Source organism: Oncorhynchus nerka, linkage group LG9b, assembly GCF_034236695.1.
Source record: "Oncorhynchus nerka isolate Pitt River linkage group LG9b, Oner_Uvic_2.0, whole genome shotgun sequence".
In the NCBI taxonomy this organism is placed as follows: Eukaryota; Metazoa; Chordata; class Actinopteri; order Salmoniformes; family Salmonidae; genus Oncorhynchus; species Oncorhynchus nerka.
Genome location: NC_088424.1, coordinates 5,155,455 through 5,174,808, shown reverse-complemented (window position 1 = coordinate 5,174,808; position 19,354 = coordinate 5,155,455). Strand labels below are relative to the sequence as shown.

At 43.3% G+C, this 19,354-nt stretch overlaps 1 protein-coding gene across 1 annotated transcript; it reads left to right on the top strand.

The window, feature by feature from the left end:
• Positions 1-14,063: 14,063 nt before the first annotated feature.
• LOC115114883 (transcription factor HES-1-B-like) lies at positions 14,064-15,829 on the top strand. The gene is made up of 4 exons (XM_029643372.2): positions 14,064-14,364; positions 14,451-14,546; positions 14,688-14,775; positions 14,991-15,829. Exons 1-4 carry the CDS (start codon positions 14,257-14,259, stop codon positions 15,491-15,493), a joined length of 795 nt encoding a protein of 264 aa, XP_029499232.1. The 5' UTR covers positions 14,064-14,256; the 3' UTR covers positions 15,494-15,829.
• Positions 15,830-19,354: the final 3,525 nt, after the last annotated feature.

Sequence of the window (19,354 nt, the reverse complement as noted above, 5' to 3'; positions counted from 1 at the left end):
GGTGAAGGAGCGTCCACAGGTTTTTGTAGCGGGCCGTGTCGGTGGTACTGTATTGTCCTCAAAGCGAGTGAAGAAGTTGTTTAGTTTGTCTGGGAGCAAGACATGAGGGTCCGTGACGGGGCTGGTTTTCTTTTTGTAGTCCCTGCTATATTCCTCTCGTGTCTGAGCCGTTGAATTGCGACTCTACTTTGTCTCTATACTGACGCTTAGCTTGTTTGTTTGCCTTGCGGAGGGAATAGCTACACTGTTTGTTTTCGGTCATGTTTCCGGTCGCCTTGCCCTGAAAGCAGTGGTTCGTGCTTTCAGTTTTGAGCGAATGCTGCCATCAATCCACGGTTTCTGGTTGCATCACATTTTTTTCATGGGGAAAATGATGTCTTTTCTTTTTGTCTAACCTAAACCAAGCAGTAATGTACTGACCATGGTACCATAGGCTTAAAGTGACCGTTCACTCCAAAAACAAAGTTTGTCAGATGTTGTCAGACAGAAACATTGGTCTATAGTGAGAAGATGAGTCCACATCCCATGCCATCAATTGTGTAGATTCAGCTGTACATGCTTCAACCCCAAATTAATGGGACAGATAGTCAGTTGATTCTGCTCATTTTCAACACTAATTTGGGATTGAAACATATACACAAACATGGCATGTTGACTAGGGCTCCTCTCAACATTTTAACTTTAATTTCAGAATGAACTTTCACGTTTAACTTGCACAACCGCTTACCAGTGACCATTCTCCCAGGCTTTAAGCATAACATGGGAACAGTGGAAAACTGAGAGGGTAAAGAGTTACAGAAAGAAAGAGTCAGAAATAGCAACAGACAAATAGATGGGGGGTTGACAGAAAGAGACAGAAAGCTGACAGAAAACAACGCTTGGGGACCAGAGTGGATTTAGACCCATGCCTGAGGCCTAACTGTCATGAGAAGATGAGAGTTGCCATGGCCACCGTGGAGCCACCCAGCAAGCATGTGAGAACGGGAGGCCGGGGGCCAGAGCCCAGGCCTAGTGGCTCGCATGCACTAACCAGGGATTATGTGCATAAGTGATTAGACACTAAGCCAGCAGGTGAAGAAGGAAGGGAGGCCTGAGGACAAGGGCATCCTTCAGGACAGCTCCCCCAAAAGAGCAGAGACTTTTTCCCAAGTGAGGATGATCTCCCATGTGAAGGGGGCTCGGCTAGAGGTCCTCGAGTGCTGAAAGGGCAACCCCAGCAGCCGCTTTCACAGGGTAAGTGGCTGAAATAGGGGTCTTGTGAGTCATCGTCACTGGTAAGAATGGCCATCTTCGCAATAATAAATCCCTCAGCAGACACACTCATGGATATGGACTTGGATGAGGCCTTGCAGTGACTTGGTACTGGCTGGGTACTGACATCAACAGACTCAACAGAAGCTTCCATTCCAACAGTGTGGTACATGTGACATTTGGCTTGTGGTGTAGCTGAATAACAACCATATCGCCGAAAACAAATTCCAAATAACCAGTTTTAAACATTCGAAAGTTGTTTATGCATTACGAATCAGTTCACATAATAACCATTGCTCTGCAGGAATGCGTTTGAGCGATGACGGCACAAAGAAATCAAATTCCATTGAGATAAAGACATCAGAGTTAACCAGAACCTCCCCCAACACCTTTCAGGACTGTGGTATTCCTGAACATATTAGCATGTAAATACACTTAGAAACGTTGACAATGCAGCGAAATGCATATAATCTACATGTTAACTAGCGCTTTAAGGAGTCGCCACAGTTGAATGTGGTTCGAGAAACACTTTCCTGTCTGGGTTTGAAAAAATTCAATTTGATGAGGGGAGGAGGAGGACCTCTATTCCAGGGCCGTGCACAGACCTTTCAGAGGCAGGTGCTCAAGATGTTTACATTTTTTAGCATAAGCCTATTTATTACTCCAACAACACAGTCACTCATCACAAATTGTAAGCAAGCTAGTTACAGCGCTTCCTTAAAAAAAAAGAGGCAAAAGAGGGTAGGCTATGAGCTGATCATTGATATGTTTGGCATGTCCCTTTACGTTAGGTTACATTACATTGGTCTATCAGGGTGATAGGGGTCGTACAATATAACACGACTTGTAGAGTATCCTACGTCTTTATCGTTTAGTATGATATATTACGGTTGACTGCTTTAGCGTGGTATATTCCGTTTGACTGTTTTAGGATGTTACGCAACGTTAATAAAAGGTTAACTGCCTTGCACACGGGCAGAACAGCAGATTTTTCCACTTTTCTGACTCAGGGATTCAAACCAACCTTTAGGTTACTGGCACAACACTCTTAACCGCTAGGCTACCTGTAGACCCACTGGTGTTTGGCAGATATATACAGTACCAGTCAAACGTTTAGACACACCTACTCATTCAAGGGTTTTTCTTTATTTATACTATTTTCTACATTGTAGAATAATAGTGAAAACATCAAAACTGTGAAATAAAACATGGAATCATGTAATAAGCAAAAAAGTGTTAAACAAATCAAAATGTAATTTAGATTTTAGGTTCTTCAAAGTAACCACCCATTGCCTTGATGACAGCTATGCACACTCTTGGCATACTCTCAACCAGCTTCAACTGGAATGCTTGAAGGAGTCCACACATGCTGAGCACTGGCTGCTTTTCCTTCACTCTGCGGTCCAACTCGTCCCAAACCATCGCAATTGGGTTGAGGTCAGGTGATTGTGGAGGCCAGGTCATCTGATGCAGCACTCCATCACCATCCTTCTAGGTCAAATAGCCCTTACACAGCCTAGAGGTGTGTTGAGTCATTGTCCTGTTGACAAACAAATGATAGTACCACCATGCAGAATGCTGTGGTAGCTATGCTGGTTAAGTGTGCCTTGAATTCTAAAAATATCACTGACAGTGTCACCAGCAAAGCACCATCACACCTCCTCCATGCTTCAAGGTGGGAACCACACATGCGGAGATCATCAGTTCACCTACTCTGCGTCTCACAAAGACACAGCGTTTGGAACCAAAAATCTCAAATTTGGACTCATCAGACAAAATAATAGATTTCCACCAGTCTAATGTCCATTGCTCGTGTTTCTTGGCCAAAGCAAGTCTCTTATTATTATTGGCGTGCTTTAGTAGTGGTTTCTTTGCAGCAATTCGACCATGAAGGCCTGATTCATGCAGTCTCCTCTGAACAGTTGATGTTGAGATGTGTCTGTTACATTTATTTGGGCTGCAATCTGAGGCTGGTAACTCTAATGAACTTATCCTCTGCAGCAGAGGTAACTCTGAGTCTTCCTTTCCTGTGGCGGTCCTCATGAGAGCCAGTTTCATCATAGCGCTTGATGATTTTTGCGACGGCACTTGAAGAAACTTCCAAAGTTCTTGAAATTTTCCAGATTGACTGACCTTCATGTCTTAAAGTAATGATGAACTGTAGTTTCTCTTTGCTTATTTGAGCTGTTCTTGACATTATATGGGACTCTGTCTTTTACCAAATAGGGCTATCTTCTGTATAGCACCCCTACCTTGTCACAACACAACTGATTGGCTCAAACGCATGAAGAAGGAAAGAAATTCCACAAATTAACTTTTAACAAGGCACACCTATTAATTGATATGTATTCCAGGTGACTACCTCATGAAAATGGCTGAGAGAATGCTAAGTGTGTGCAAAGCTGTCATCAAGGAAAAGGGTTGCTACTTTGAAGAATATTTTTGGGTTTGTTAAACCTTTTTTGATTAGTACTTGATTCCATATAAATCAAATCAAATCAAATTTTATTTGTCACATACACATGGTTAGCAGATGTTAATGCGAGTGTAGCGAAATGCTTGTGCTTCTAGTTCCGACAATGCAGTGATAACCAACAAGTAATCTAACTAACAATTCCAAAACTACTGTCTTATACACAGTGTAAGGGGATAAGGAATATGTACATAAGGATATATGAATGAGTGATGGTACAGAGCAGCATACAGTAGATGGTATCATCATCTCATATGTATATACTGTATAGAGTACAGTATATACATATGAGATGAGTATGTAGACAAAGTAAACAAAGTGGCATAGTTAAAGTGGCTAGTGACATAAGAATGCAGTCGATGATCTAGAGTACAGTATATACATATGCATATGAGATGAATAGTGTAGGGTAAGTAACATTATATAAGGTAGCATTGTTTAAAGTGGCTAGTGATATATTTACATCATTTCCCATCAATTCCCATTATTAAAGTGGCTGGAGTTGGGTCAGTGTCAATGACAGTGTGTTGGCAGCAGCCACTCAATGTTAGTGATTGCTGTTTAACAGTCTGATGGCCTTGAGATAGAAGCTGTTTTTCAGTCTCTCGGTCCCAGCTTTGATGCACCTGTACTGACCTCGCCTTCTGGATGATAGCGGGGTGAACAGGCAGTGGTTTGGGTGGTTGATGTCCTTGATGATCTTTATGGCCTTCCTGTAACATCGGGTGGTGTAGGTGTCCTGGAGGGCAGGTAGTTTGCCCCGGTGATGCGTTGTGCAGACCTCACTACCCTCTGGAGAGCCTTACGGTTGAGGGCGGAGCAGTTGCCGTACCAGGCGGTGATACAGCCCGCCAGGATGCTCTCGATTGTGCATCTGTAGAAGTTTGTGAGTGCTTTTGGTGACAAGCCGAATTTCTTCAGCCTCCTGAGGTTGAAGAGGCGCTGCTGCGCCTTCTTCACGGTCGCTGTCAGTGTGAGTGGACCAATTCAGTTTGTCTGTGATGTGTATGCCGAGGAACTTAAAACTTGCTACCCTCTCCACTACTGATCCATCGATGTGGATAGGGGTGTTCCCTCTGCTGTTTCCTGAAGTCCACAATCATCTCCTTAGTTTTGTTGACGTTGAGTGTGAGGTTATTTTCCTGACACCACACTCCGAGGGCCCTCACCTCCTCCCTGTAGGCCGTCTCGTCGTTGTTGGTAATCAAGCCTACCACTGTTGTGTCGTCCGCAAACTTGATGATTGAGTTGGAGGCGTGCATGGCCACGCAGTCGTGGGTGAACAGGGAGTACAGGAGAGGGCTCAGAACGCACCCTTGTGGGGCCCCGTGTTGAGGATCAGCGGGAGGAGATGTTGTTGCCTACCCTCACCACCTGTGGGCGGCCCGTCAGGAAGTCCAGTACCCAGTTGCACAGGGCGGGGTCGAGACCCAGGGTCTCGAGCTTGATGACGAGCTTGGAGGGTACTATGGTATTGAATGCCGAGCTGTAGTCGATGAACAGCATTCTCACATAGGTATTCCTCTTGTCCAGGTGGGTTAGGGCAGTGTGCAGTGTGGTTGAGATTGCATCGTCTGTGGACCTATTTGGGCGGTAAGCAAATTGGAGTGGGTCTAGGGTGTCAGGTAGGGTGGAGGTGATATGGTCCTTGACTAGTCTCTCAAAGCACTTCATGATGACGGAAGTGAGTGCTACGGGGCGGTAGTCGTTTAGCTCAGTTACCTTAGCTTTCTTGGGAACAGGAACAATGGTGGCCCTCTTGAAGCATGTGGGAACAGCAGACTGGTATAGGGATTGATTGAATATGTCCGTAAACACACCGGCCAGCTGGTCTGCGCATGCTCTGAGGGCGCGGCTGGGGATGCCGTCTGGGCCTGCAGCCTTGCGAGGGTTAACACGTTTAAATGTCTTACTCACCTCGGCTGCAGTGAAGGAGAGACCGCATGTTTTCGTTGCAGGCCGTGTCAGTGGCACTGTATTGTCCTCAAAGCGGGCAAAAAGTGATTTAGTCTGCCTGGGAGCAAGACATCCTGGTCCGTGACTGGGCTGGGTTTCTTCTTGTAGTCCGTGATTGACTGTAGACCCTGCCACATGCCTCTTGTGTCTGAGCCATTGAATTGAGATTCCACTTTGTCTCTGTACTGACGCTTAGCTTGTTTAATAGCCTTGCGGAGGAATAGCTGCATTGTTTATATTCGGACATATTACCAGACACCTTGCCCTGATTAAAAGCAGTGGTTCGCGCTTTCAGTTTCACGCGAATGCTGCCATCAATCCACGGTTTCTGGTTTGGGAATGTTTTTATCGTTGCTATGGGAACGACATCTTCGACGCACGTTCTAATGAACTCGCACACCGAATCAGCGTATTCGTCAATATTTCCATCTGACGCAATACTGAAACATGTCCCAGTCCACGTGATGGAAGCAGTCTTGGAGTGTGGAGTCAGCTTGGTCTGACCAGCGTTGGACAGACCTCAGCGTGGGAGCCTCTTGTTTTAGTTTCTGCCTGTAGGCAGGGATCAGCAAAATGGAGTCGTGGTCAGCTTTTCCGAAAGGGGGCGGGGCAGGGCCTTATATGCGTCGCGGAAGTTAGAGTAACAATGATCCAAGGTTTTACCACCCCTGGTTGCGCAATCGATATGCTGGTAAAATTTAGGGAGTCTTGTTTTCAGATTAGCTTTGTTAAAATCCCCAGCTACAATGAATGCAGCCTCCGGATAAATGGTTTCCAGTTTGCAAAGAGTTAAATAAAGTTCGTTCAGAGCCATCGATGTGTCTGCTTGGGGGGGATATATACGGCTGTGATTATAATCGAGGAGAATTCTCTTGGAAGATAATGCGGTCTACATTTGATTGTGAGGAATTCTAAATCAGGTGAACAGAAGGATTTGAGTTCCTGTATGTTTCCTTCATCACACCATGTCTCGTTAGTCATGAGGCATACGCCCCCGCCACTCTTCTTACCAGAAAGATGTTTGTTTCTGTCGGCGCGATGCGTGGAGAAACCCGTTGGCTGCACCGCCTCGGATAGCGTCTTCCCAGTAAGCCATGTTTCTGTGAAGCAGAGAACGTTGCAGTCTCTGATGTCCCTCTGGAATGCTACTCTTGCTCGGATTTCATCAACCTTGTTGTCAAGAGACTGGACATTGGCAAGAAGAATGCTGGGGAGTGGTGCGCGATGTGCCCTTTTTCGGAGTCTGACCAGAACACCGCCTCGTTTCCCTCTTTTTCGGAGTCGTTTCCTTGGGTCGCTGCATGCGATCCATTCCGTTGTCCTGTTTGTAAGGCAGAACACCTGATCCGCGTCGCGGAAAACATATTCTTGGTCGTACTGATGGTGAGTTGGCGCTGATCTTATATTCAGTAGTTCTTCTCGACTGTATGTAATGAAACCTAAGATGACCTGGGGTACTAATGTAAGAAATAACACGTAAAAAAACAAAAAACTGCATAGTTTCCTAGGAACGCGAAGCGAGGCGGCCATCTCAGTCGGCGCCGGAAGTCACAGTATATTGGTATATATATATTGGTATATTGATATATATAATTTCATAGTTTTGATTTATTATTCTACAACGTAGAAAATAGTAAAAATAAAGAAAAACCCTTGAACGAGTAGGTGTGTCCAAACTTTTGACTGTTACTGTATATACCTTTTAAGCCGATGAATGCAACTACGACATTTGACCTTGAGATGAGGAAAAATATTTCAGGCCTACCAGAGTCACTCCTATAATCTAACAATATCTTTATACAAAATTGTTGGATTGAAAATGAGAGAAATGTACACCTTTATCTGTATAGCAGACGCAGTACCCATGACAAAAAAATACATGTCGGTGTCGTAGCATGCAGCCAGAAAATCCTTTATTTATTTATATATACACACACACACTACCGTAAGAAAAGTACATTTTGTTTTGAAAGAAAAGCACATTTCCGGGATGCTGGCCTTCTAGGCAGAGTTGCAAAGAAAAAAACATATCTCAGACTGGCCAATTAAAAATACAAGATGGGCATAAGAACACAGACCCTGGACAGAGGAGCTCTGCCAGCATCCTGGAGTCGCCTCTTCACTGTTGACATTGAGACTGGTGTTTTGCGGATACTATTTAATAAAGCTGCCATTTGAGGACTTGTGAGATGTCTGTTTCTCAAACTAGAGACTTTAATGTACTTACCCTCTTGCTCAGTTGTGCACCGGGGCCTCCCACTCCTCTTTCTATTCTGGTTAGAGACAGTTTGCGCTGTTCTGTGAAGGGAGTAGTACACAGCGTTGTACGAGATCTTCAGTTTCTTGGCAATTTCTTGTATGGAATAGCCTTCATTTCACAGAACAAGAATAGACTGACAAGTTTCAGAAGAAAGGTCATTGTTTCTGGCCATTAGAGCCTGTATTCGAACCCAAAAAATGCTGATGTTCCAGATACTCAACTAGTCTAAAGAAGGCCAGTTTTATTGCTTCTTTATAAGGACAACAGTTTTCAGCTGTGCTAACATAATTGCAAAAGGGTTTTCTAATGGAACACAGGAGTGATGGTTGCTGATAACGGACCTAGGTACGCTTATGTGGATATTCCATTAAAAATCAGCCTTTTCCAGCTACAATAGTCATTTACAACAATAACAATGTCTACACTGTATTTCTGATCAATTTCATGTTATTTTAATGGACGAAAAAGTAGCTTTTTTTTTTTTAAACATGGACATTTCTAATTGACGGTAGTGTATGTTCTTGACATTTTGTACACTTAGTGTGTATATGTATACTGTATAATGGTGTGAAATACACAGTATGGACAGTAAATGAATAGAAAAGGTGTGTAAAGCAGTAGTTATATAGGATGAGCCTTGACTAGAATACAGTATATACATATTAAGTGGGTAAAACAGTATGGAAACATTATTAAAGTGACCAGTGTTCAATGACTATGTAAAACAGGGGGGTAAGAGGGGAAGGTTGGGGAATAAGAGATTTGAAGTTTAGGTTTGACATAAATTATGACACCAATTAAAGTCCCAAAATGTTGAAGTACATTTAAAAAATCTGATATTGTCACGTTCTGACCTTTATTTCCTTTGTTTTTGTATTTATTTAGTATGGTCAGGGCGTGAGTTGGGTGGGCAGTCTATGTTTGTTTTTCTATGATTTGGGTATTTCTATGTTTCGGCCTAGTATGGTTCTCAATCAGAGGCAGGTGTCATTAGTTGTCTCTGATTGAGAATCATACTTAGGTAGCCTGGGTTGCACTGTTTGTTTGTGGGTGATTGTCTATGTTGATGGCTTGTTTCAGCACAGCTCGCATTAGCGTCACGGTTGTTATTTTCTTTACTGTTTTTGTATAGTGTTTCAGTGTTCAGTTCTTTCTTTAATTAAACATTCAACATGAACACATATCACGCCGCATTTTGGTCCTCCGATCCTTCTCGCCTCTCCTCTTCAGATGAAGAGGAGGAAGACCGTGACAGATATTTTACTTGGTGTCACTTTAAACATGTTCACATAGTAACACAGCCATTTTAAAAGTGCAGTGCTTTTATCTAACATGCATTTTTTTGTCTTACAGGAATTATACATGAAAAGATTGTTGAAGTCTCAACCCATCCATTAAATGTTAAGATATCCCCTGTCTGATTCCCAGTAGATAGATAGCAATAGGAGACGTCTCTTGGCCACTTGAAACCAGTTCCTTCTTGTTTGGGTAGTGACTCACTTTGCGAAAATGGCTGATCAGATTTTCAAGCCTGACATCTTGAACTGACCCTATCAATCAGGTTTTTCAAGTTATTGAGTTTATCGGTGGTGGTGGGGGGGGATCTTATGACATTGCCAGCAGTAAGAGTTGAGTTCTGCTTACAAAAAGACAAGGGATGTAGCTTTCAAATTATACGTGACTTTCTATTTTCTAACCAAAACATTTTTTGGGGGTTACCACCCAAAACTCGCCAGACCCTGTACCGTGTCCAAAACAACCACTAAGAGTTGAACTGGTTTAACAGGCTCCCGAGTGGCGCAGCAGTCTAAGGCACTATATCTCAGGGCTAGAGTCGTCACTACGGACCCTGGATTGATCCCAGGTTCGATCACGGGCTGTATCACAACTGGTCGTGATCGGAAGTCCTATAGGGCGGCGCGCAATTGGCCCAGCGTGGTCTGGGTTAGGGGAGGGTATGGCCCAGCGTGGTCTGGGTTAGGGGAGGGTTTGGCCCAGCGTGGTCTGGGTTAGGGGAGGGTTTGGCCCAGCGTGGTCTGGGTTAGGGGAGGGTTTGGTCAGGGTAGGGCAGCTGTAAATAATAATTTGTTCTTAACTGACTTGCCTAGTTAAATAAAGGTTAATAACATATATATTTTTTTTTAACTAGGTAGCTTGCTACACACACTTGACAGTTGACCCACATCACAAGCCGTGCATGTTTGGATACCGGGCGCTCAATCTCCGTACAGGGCAGATTGGAAAAAGGCACAATCAGGTGGACGGGAGCTCTGTATAGTACAGATCAATGAGGAGGGTGGGGGTGGTGAACTTAACGACGTCACTACAACTTGGGAGCAGTGGGTTCAGAACAACAACAACAAAAACGGTATACAAAAATGACAAGTTTATACCACTCCCCAAAAGGGCACTTGGCAAAGGGGAAGGAGGTTGGGAAGTACCCTATCTGTGCACATGCCTGCTCAATTTCCTTTGAAAGGAAGGACCTAAAGTTAAATAAAACTTACGTCTCATTGCCTTTGCTCCAAGTTGAAGTTCTCTAAATGCTGGCTTTTTAAGATGTAAAGATGCAATCCGGGATCTTAAGCACAAAATATTCATAACATATTGTATGAATTGAATTCGTAACATATCGTACGAAATGGATGACGTAGTATACAACTGGATGACATAGTACACACAAAACAGGGACCAGTTTTGGCTCATGAGCACCACTTTCAAAACTACTGGCTGAAATTATACAAATGTTCTGGAGCATCGCTATAAGGCTAAAGGAAGGTGACAGATGGTGGCTTGTTGTGGTCCGAGGAATTGCAAAATGCCTGTTGCTTCTTTCATTATGCCACAAGACTGTTAGCCCTTTGAGCTAAAGCCTAGACATTGCTCTAGGAGCTAACGCAAGTCCTCAGGTTTCAGGCAAGGTTACTCACCATGTGAGCATGTCTTGCTAACTGAACCAACCCTGTTTCATTAGGATTGATCTCTTCGCGTCTGATTATCATAGAGGGTTGGAAAGAAATCCCACAGAGTTAAAGAAACTGGAAAACACAACCTTTGTTTTCAATCGCTTTTCTTATCTTCTGGAGCTTTAATCTTATAGCCTCTCCTTTTCATCCCCGCCTCCAATCAATTCTACCATATTTTTGGGACGGATGGTGACCATGGAGACCAGTGATTTCCCATCATCAAGCCTCTCCCCCCCTCCCATTCCCGCTATTGATACCTCCCCCTTTTTTTTGTCCAAATAAAACAAAGCGTGGTGCTGAATGGGCTCTGAGGTAGGTAAATGTATTCAGTGACATCAGCCAGGACGATTCTATTCTGCCGGACTCCCTGTACCATTTGTTTCCAGCCTTGTCTGAGGGCCGGACACTCTGTTGGGCCCATTGTCCCCCGTGTATTCCACACAGGCCCGCAATTAATGGAGGCCTTGTCTAAGGCTTCTGGAGCAGAAACTTCTGCTGGGGAGGGGGACAAAAGGCGGGCGGGCAGTAGCCAGGAGTTGCTATAGGAGGCCCCCCCTCTTTAAGAGGTTCTCAAAGGGAGGAGGTGGGGAGAACAAGCGGAGGCCCTGGTGAGATGTTTAAGTGATCCCTCTGTCCCCATCTGGCTGGCCTCGCTCTCTGTGTCACACAGCCCAGTTAAAAAGGGACGAGTCCCGGGATTTGGTGATTGAGATGGCCATTCCACAGTCGATTTGCCTTGGCATGACAGCAGTGGGGAGAATATGTAGGGCGGTCCGTCTCAAACCAGATGAACGTGGAGGTTAGTGTCAAAAATACTGGCAAGTGGCTATGAGCAAACAACCCAGGGTGCTGTCTTTGTTTAAATGTAGCGTTACGGACACAACATGTCAATCTTCATCGCCAGTCATTGACGTGAACAAAGCGCCATACTGGTTCGGGGGAATGCGGTCAAGTAGCAATATACTTTCTTTAAATATTTCCACAAGGTCCAAGGTTATCCTAATCTGTGCCGGTCCAACTCAACCGCCCTTCTGTTATGGGTTGTTATCAGACACTGTTTTCCCTCAATAGCTTTCAAACCCCCTCAAATGGCGACCTGAGCCTCTGTTCCTCTCTCTCCTCTGTGTTTCCCACACTGATACTGATCTGGAGTGTGCCATAAAGCACCGTTATAGATCACGGTGCACAATAAAGGCACGTCTCCAGTCGGACCAGCAGGCTTATTGAGCATGGAGCTGATTAGGGGCAACACATCGCCTCCTCCCCTTCTATCCTGTATCCTCCCTCTCCCTGTTGTCTTGTCCCAGAACCCATAACCCTTGTTTGTGAAAGGAAGAAGAATTTTATTAATGAAAAAAAAACAGGATCCCCTCTGGACACCTACATCTTCACAGTAAACGATGTAGCCTTTAGAACAGGGCGCTCCAATGCTGTTCCTGGAGAGGTAACGTCCTGTAGGTTTTTTCATTCCAACCCTAATCTAGTGCACCTGATTCTAATAAGGAGCTGGTTTATCAGCTGCGTCAGGTTAGTTATAACTGGGGTTGGAGTGAAAACCTAGTGGAGGGTAGCGCTCCAGGAACAGTGTTGGAGAACACTGCTTTAGAAGATACTCACAGAGAAAGGCCCCTGTCAGAATCCTCTTTTCAGCGTCGAATCCTGTTTCGTGAAAAAAGTACAACCGTGGTAATTTTACACACTGGTGTAAAACATTGGACATGAATAGAAAATCCATGATGATGTCTCTGGCTCATTTTCGTGTCCACAATTTCTTCTGTGTTTTTTTTTTAGGTCAGTCTTTGGTGCTTTATTTATGTTCATATTGTTAAGAAAGAATTTGAGGATACAGATGACAAGTTTCTTCCGCGATACGGGCCCATACAGACCCTGACCTAGCCTCGGGGTCATTTGAGCTGAAAGGTATTAGGAGCTTTAGAAAGGAGACGTTTAGGGCGCCTGAAGTCTGTCAAGAAGGTAAGAGTGAGAGCAACCTGGTAATCTTCTCCTCTATGGTGACAGTTCATGTCATCTGCATGCTAAGACCGAGATGTGAAGGTCATTGAGTACAACATCAGTTGTCAGTCACATACATGTGATGGTAGTTTACAGAATATTGTCTTTACAGACACGATGACCTAAAAAAAAACGTATTTATTTAGTGTACTTTAAATATGCTATTTAATGTTTAACATACTAAAATAAACAGAGTATTTTGAACATTAAAACAAACTGTTTCTATTTCATTATGAACTACTCACTTTTGGATCAATTAACATGGGCTTAAATTGGAGACAAGTCCAATACAGATATTTATTTAACCTTAATTGACTGCTACTAATAACTAAAACCTTCATATTTCAGCAACACATTTTATAAAATGTAACCTGTTGTATTTGTTGATCATATATACAGATGTAGGATCTTAATCTGATCACGTTTTTGTTGCTGAGAATTATCCTGCAGAGCAGGAAATGCAAACTTAGTGTATTTTCATTTGTAAAAGTTTTCTGAAGTTTGCAATTTCCACTCTAAAATGTCAGACTTGATTTGCTATAAAGAAAAATGTAACAAACCCTACCGAAAAAAAATTCCATTAAATATAATCCACATAATAATTCACATTTCCTGTTGCTGCAGGATCCTTTTCCTGCTGTAGCACACTGGCTCAAATTAAGATCCTACATCTGTACTGCCCTACCAAGCAAAAAGGCAGTAACTGCTCATAGCATGAAATTATTTTATTTACCTTCGTTTCACAGTAACTTTATGCAATTACTGCTAGCATAACCCAAAGGTTATCCAGAACACAATACAATAGAGGCAGGATACTTGTCCACATGATTAAGCATGCATTTCATGTAGCAAAAATTACATTTACTAATTTACGACCAAATGAGCAGTTATTGCCTTTTTGCTTGGTAGGTCAGTGTAGTAGTGTGCTGTGGACCACCGTCTCACACACAAGACACCAGATAGCCAATGCAAGGCCTCCTTACACGAGCCAACCTCATCCCTGGCAACGTGTCCCGCGCGCTCATTGGTAGAAAGTTGCAGTGGAAATAAAACTTTGGGACATTTCACACGAGCCGTTCGCGTGCAGCCTCCTCTATAAATACGACCCGGGGTGAAAGTAACAGTGTTGACTTGTTATCAACACCGCACTGATAGGACTTTACCTCAGCTATAGCCACATTATAATAAACGCCTAGAACGAACTGCGTTGGTCAGAAAAAGTGCATAACCGGTGTTTGAATATTACTCAATAGGCTGGACTTTATTTAACAATAGTGGGACATTAAAAAGGATTTGCTTAAATTGGCTGGACGATTGTGGGATATTAAAACTTGAAGATGCCAGCTGATATTTTGGAGAAAACATCCCCATCCTCTGTCGCAGCCACTCCGTCGAGGGTCAGTGGAACTCCGGATAAACCAAGGACTGCCTCAGAGCACAGAAAGGTACAAAAATACACCAAAAGAAAACTATTGCTTTTTTATATGTCAATTGTTTTGTTTTTCATTATTAACATGTTTTGTGTTTTAAGTCCTCAAAGCCAATTATGGAGAAGAGAAGACGTGCGCGAATCAATGACAGCCTTGGTCAGCTAAAGACCCTCATCTTGGATGCACTAAAAAAAGATGTACGTTTTTTTTTTATATGGCAATTACCATATTCCATGTAGACATTTATGTCAACGACATATGCTTATATCGTTATGGACTGGAAAGAAACTCAAATAGATTATTAATCATGTGTCATTTTGTTCTTGATGTCTATTTAGAGCTCGAGACATTCGAAGCTCGAGAAGGCGGACATCCTTGAGATGACTGTGAAGCACCTTAGGAATATGCAGCGTCTCCAAATGACTGGTAGGTTGTTGTTTTTTTATCTCTAATTGATTAGTCATTCCAGACTTGCATAAATATAATATGTATGTGCCCATTTGGCACGCACCGCAGTTCCCACGGTCGTATATTTACCCAAGTTTACCAAAGCTATTGATATACCTACTTAGTATTATATAATTCGATTGTAATGATTTTCTGAACAATATATCCTCAAATATATGTTTTTGACTTTACAGCAGCTATAAACAGGGATCCATCAGTCTTTGGCAAGTACAGAGCGGGATTCAGCGAATGCATGAGTGAAGTCACCCGTTTTATGTCCACGTGTGGAGGGGTGAACACGGAGATCAGGTCTCGGCTTCTCAGCCACTTAGCCGGCTGTGTGTCACAGATAAACACCGTAAACTTCTCAACTCAATGCCAGATCCCCACCTACCCTCCGCATCCATTGCTTGCCCAAGCCATTGCGCAAATCCCAAGTGCATCTCCTCAGTTAAATGGAATAATGCCTTGCAAAAGTGGCTCGCCTATCAACCTCACATCAGAAATGGCTAAATTATACAGTGGACTTCAGATTGTGCCGGCGGCGACAGATGGACAATTCGCTATTCTGATTCCAAGCGTGGCTCTTACGCATACGAGTGCGCCAAACGCGATACATGGCAATCCAGCACTTGCGGTGCCTGTGTCACTTGTTGCGCCTCCCGTCACCGCAGACTCCGTGTGGAGACCATGGTAGGGTCAATGCGTGCATTAAGGACTTTTACGCACGATGACGCATTTTTTTTTTACGGGAAGTATTCCGTCAGATATGACTTTTTAAAAATATTTTCGTATAGGCTGTTCAAAGCAAGACTCAAAAGTGATGTTTACGCACATGTTGTTATTCTTTGATGGAGGATACAGTTCACCGTTCCATTATTATTATTTTCTATTTGTATGTCAGTGATGTCATGAATATGTGTTATTGTTGTGATGCTAAATGGAAAATCAATAGATTCTTTAAACGAAATTGAAATGTTTAACACCTCCAACTGGTCATATCTTACTTACATTAAAAAAATAATTGTCTATCCTTGCCCTAGTGATGTGCTGTGATTGATGACCCTATCAAGGCTTATTTAAACCACATAATGACATTCGGATCTCGAGCTATGCATCGAGCACAGGAAAGCTCCCAACTACTGTCAAGCAAACTCCTCAAGTACTTCCATATCTGAACATCTACCTTCCCATCCAACATCACCTCTGAGCTATCATTGATCGACGAAGGAGCATGCAGGAATTCTAACTCTGATTTAAGATTCAAGCAATACAGGCTACACCAAACCCATGGACATGTTCTAGTGGTTTAACTTTACATTTACACAAGCAGCCCAATTCTGATATTTTGCCCAATAACGCTGCCTTTCTCCACCACCAAAGTGTTATCTTCCCATCTGAATCCTATTTAGCCTCATCTGTTTTGCCCCCCGGCTGGGAATAAATAGCTCCCAGATGAGGTAAGGAACCCGAGAGATCGGGAGAACGACGTTCAGCCAACAGACAGATGACCAGGTTATAGGGGCGGGAAGCCCGTTTGACACGCGCAGGGCTGCCTGCCGGCGAGGAAATGCGGACACACAGGAAAGGGGCTGAACATGGGGAGAGAGGGATTAAGGGTGGGAGAGAGTGGAGATGGCCAGACAAAATGCTCTTAGCTTGTTAGTGACACCCTCCATGCGTGCTGTTTCTCCAGGTAGAGGTTACCAGTGGGCACAGATCTAACATCCGAGTGAGGGGATATACGAATGCGAAAGTAGCGCCAATCTACTGTGTACTACTTTAAATTCATGAGGTTTGGGTGTTAAATTATGTGCTCTTCATTCTTTAGCATTTTTTTGTTAAAACACTAGGTATGCTTTTAAATTGGAATGAGTGATAAGAATATATTGCAATGAAACAGCAGGGAGCAGGTCTCGAGCCCGAGATCCGGGGCGCTATCGACCTCCGCAATAGCATGCTCGTGCGGCAGAGTCGATTTCCGCGCTTATAAACCAAGGGTTTATACTATATAAATACCACACTATATAAAATAAGTAGAGGTATGAAGGTTTTGCTCCCCAAGGTATCACACAATGTTCCTGCTCAAATCATTATTGACACTTGTGACTGTGAGTCAAGCTTGCCATTAAGCTTAAAGGGATACTCCTCCACAAAATCACAATACATTTTGAAAGTAACTGGATGGTGCAAATCAGACTTGTAGCTAAAGTATTCAATGTGGCCTAAACCCCTGTTTGATTTACACACAGGAAGTGCATGTTTGGGCATAGGATCTTGACGGCTTTCGCTTAGTGACAGGCTGGGGAATAGCGCTGCTGTCCATTTAGCGGTCTGTCAGCCAGCTAATGGAGTGACTAGCCTAGTGTGTGTCCAGGGTTGAGTGCTCCCACAGTGGGCCATGAGAAGAGCTTGACCAGGGGTCACAGGTGCCTGTCACTCTGCCTCACAGGACTGGAATAGCCGTTTGTGGCATGACAATGACCATAGGATTTGGCAAGACAGCACAAACAGATTTGGGACCAGCAAGGACTGGACAGCTTCAATAGAGCATGCAGACCGATTCAAAATATTAATTTAAAAAACAGTTTCACTATAGGACACCCTTTTAAAAACAGGAAGAAGGTAAAGCTGGCATAAAATGAGAGAATAATTGATCTAACCTCTAATTCTGCATTTTACCTCCATGGGCGCAGACACCAGTGCATAGTGTTTGAAGTGATACAGTGCAATTGGGCATCTTTTTCACACTTTTAGAATATAACCCCTAGACCAGGCAAGTTACATAACTACGTCCTATCATACAAGTTATTTTCATTATCAAACCACTTTTAAATGTTTAATTGCCCATACACCTCTTCTGAGGACAAAAGTAACTTTGTGATGTTTTTGTTTTTACAGCTTTTTTTGTTACATATATATTTTACACACATTTTACATACATGGTACTTTTATACACAGGATTTACATAACAAATATATTGTTTTTTATATATACACATTACATTTGGATAGATAGTACTCAGACATCTCCGGTATACATTATTATCTATAGTGTTTTCAGTAATAACTATTACCAATCATGAAATTTTTAATCCCACCCCTCAGCTACTTTCAGCCATCCCACCTATTGCCGTAGACCACCCTTTTTTGATTATCAAACAACTTTCTAAATCAGCATATTTTCAACATGGAAACACAGCAAATTTCCTCTCTCTTCCCATTTAGTTTGTCAGTCGAAACCCACTCTCGCACACAATGCTGTCAATTAAGTTGTCTCTGTTTTTCCCAAACCCACCACCCTGGCAATGTGTATGAGCCCTAAAAGCGAAATTGAGCCTCCCTTATCAGGACCGGACCATTGAGAAAGGGCCCCACAATACAAAAACAAAGGCGGGCCCCCAGTGGCTCAATGGCCCCTCTCTTTGTAGCTCTCTCACTCTTCATAGAGGGCCCTGCTCTTGTTTATCCAGAAGGAGATTTAATGGTCCGCAGGAGGGAGGACCATGCTGTCACTTTCACCAATGCTGAGACTGGAGGCTCATTGTTGAGTATCTCCTAAAGCTCCTGTAAGGCCCCGTTAAGGCTAGGCTACTCTCTTCAGAGACAAGAGGTCCGCTACTGAAGCTCCTAAAAGTTTGAGTTTCATCTAGCCTATCGCCTGCTCCTCTCTAAAAACCCGTTCCACGGGCCACCTGAAGTATAACGGATGCATTTAGAGTGGTGTTGGGTGGAGGCCGGCCTTGTATTCAACAACAGCTGATGGTCTCTCTGTATCGACACTGTTTACCAGTGTTAGCTAAGACACTCGCCCCTCTCATTCTTCTAATTTCTCCTCCTTCCTGCCCCCTTTTTTCTTCTATTCTAGGCCTTCCCTTACGCCCCCTCGGTTTGATGCCCATTTTTTTCACCCCTACCGCCTCAAAGGAAGGATGACAAGCATTAAGTTAGCTCAAGCTGGCCCCTCAGTGTGATCATTGATTGATGAGCCATTGGTCACAAAGACAGTGACACGGTGAGAGGAACCCTGCTATGGGAAATCTTCCTGACATGTACCGGAAACATCCACTGTGAACGCCTCTATGTTGAATTGGCCTGTATTGTTCTTGGGGGCAGTAACAATGTTTTCCAAGGGTGAACTCTGTGAGCAAATAGTTCACAGCCGATGGCTATGCTAAACAAGCGCATAGATTATGCACTTGACATCAGTAGTGAATGAATTCAGATATGTGTGAACTAGAGAATGGCCCCTTATCACTCATCCTATTCTCTTCCCACTGGGTAAAAACTGGTCGAATCAATGTTGTTTCCTTGTAATTTCAACCCAAGAAATCGATGCGGTGACGTTGACTCAATGTGGAAAACTGATTAAATTTTCAAAAAGTAATCAATGTAAGGGCATTTCGTCTCTTTTTCACCCAACCTTTTAAATTAGATCTGATGATACGTTTTTTTTTTTTTTTAAATTCCAATCAGATTAGTTGAAATCTTGTTTTGATGTTTTTGATGTTTTTTTTATGTTGGTGTGCTGTCCCATTTTTCTCCACACATTGTGTGTT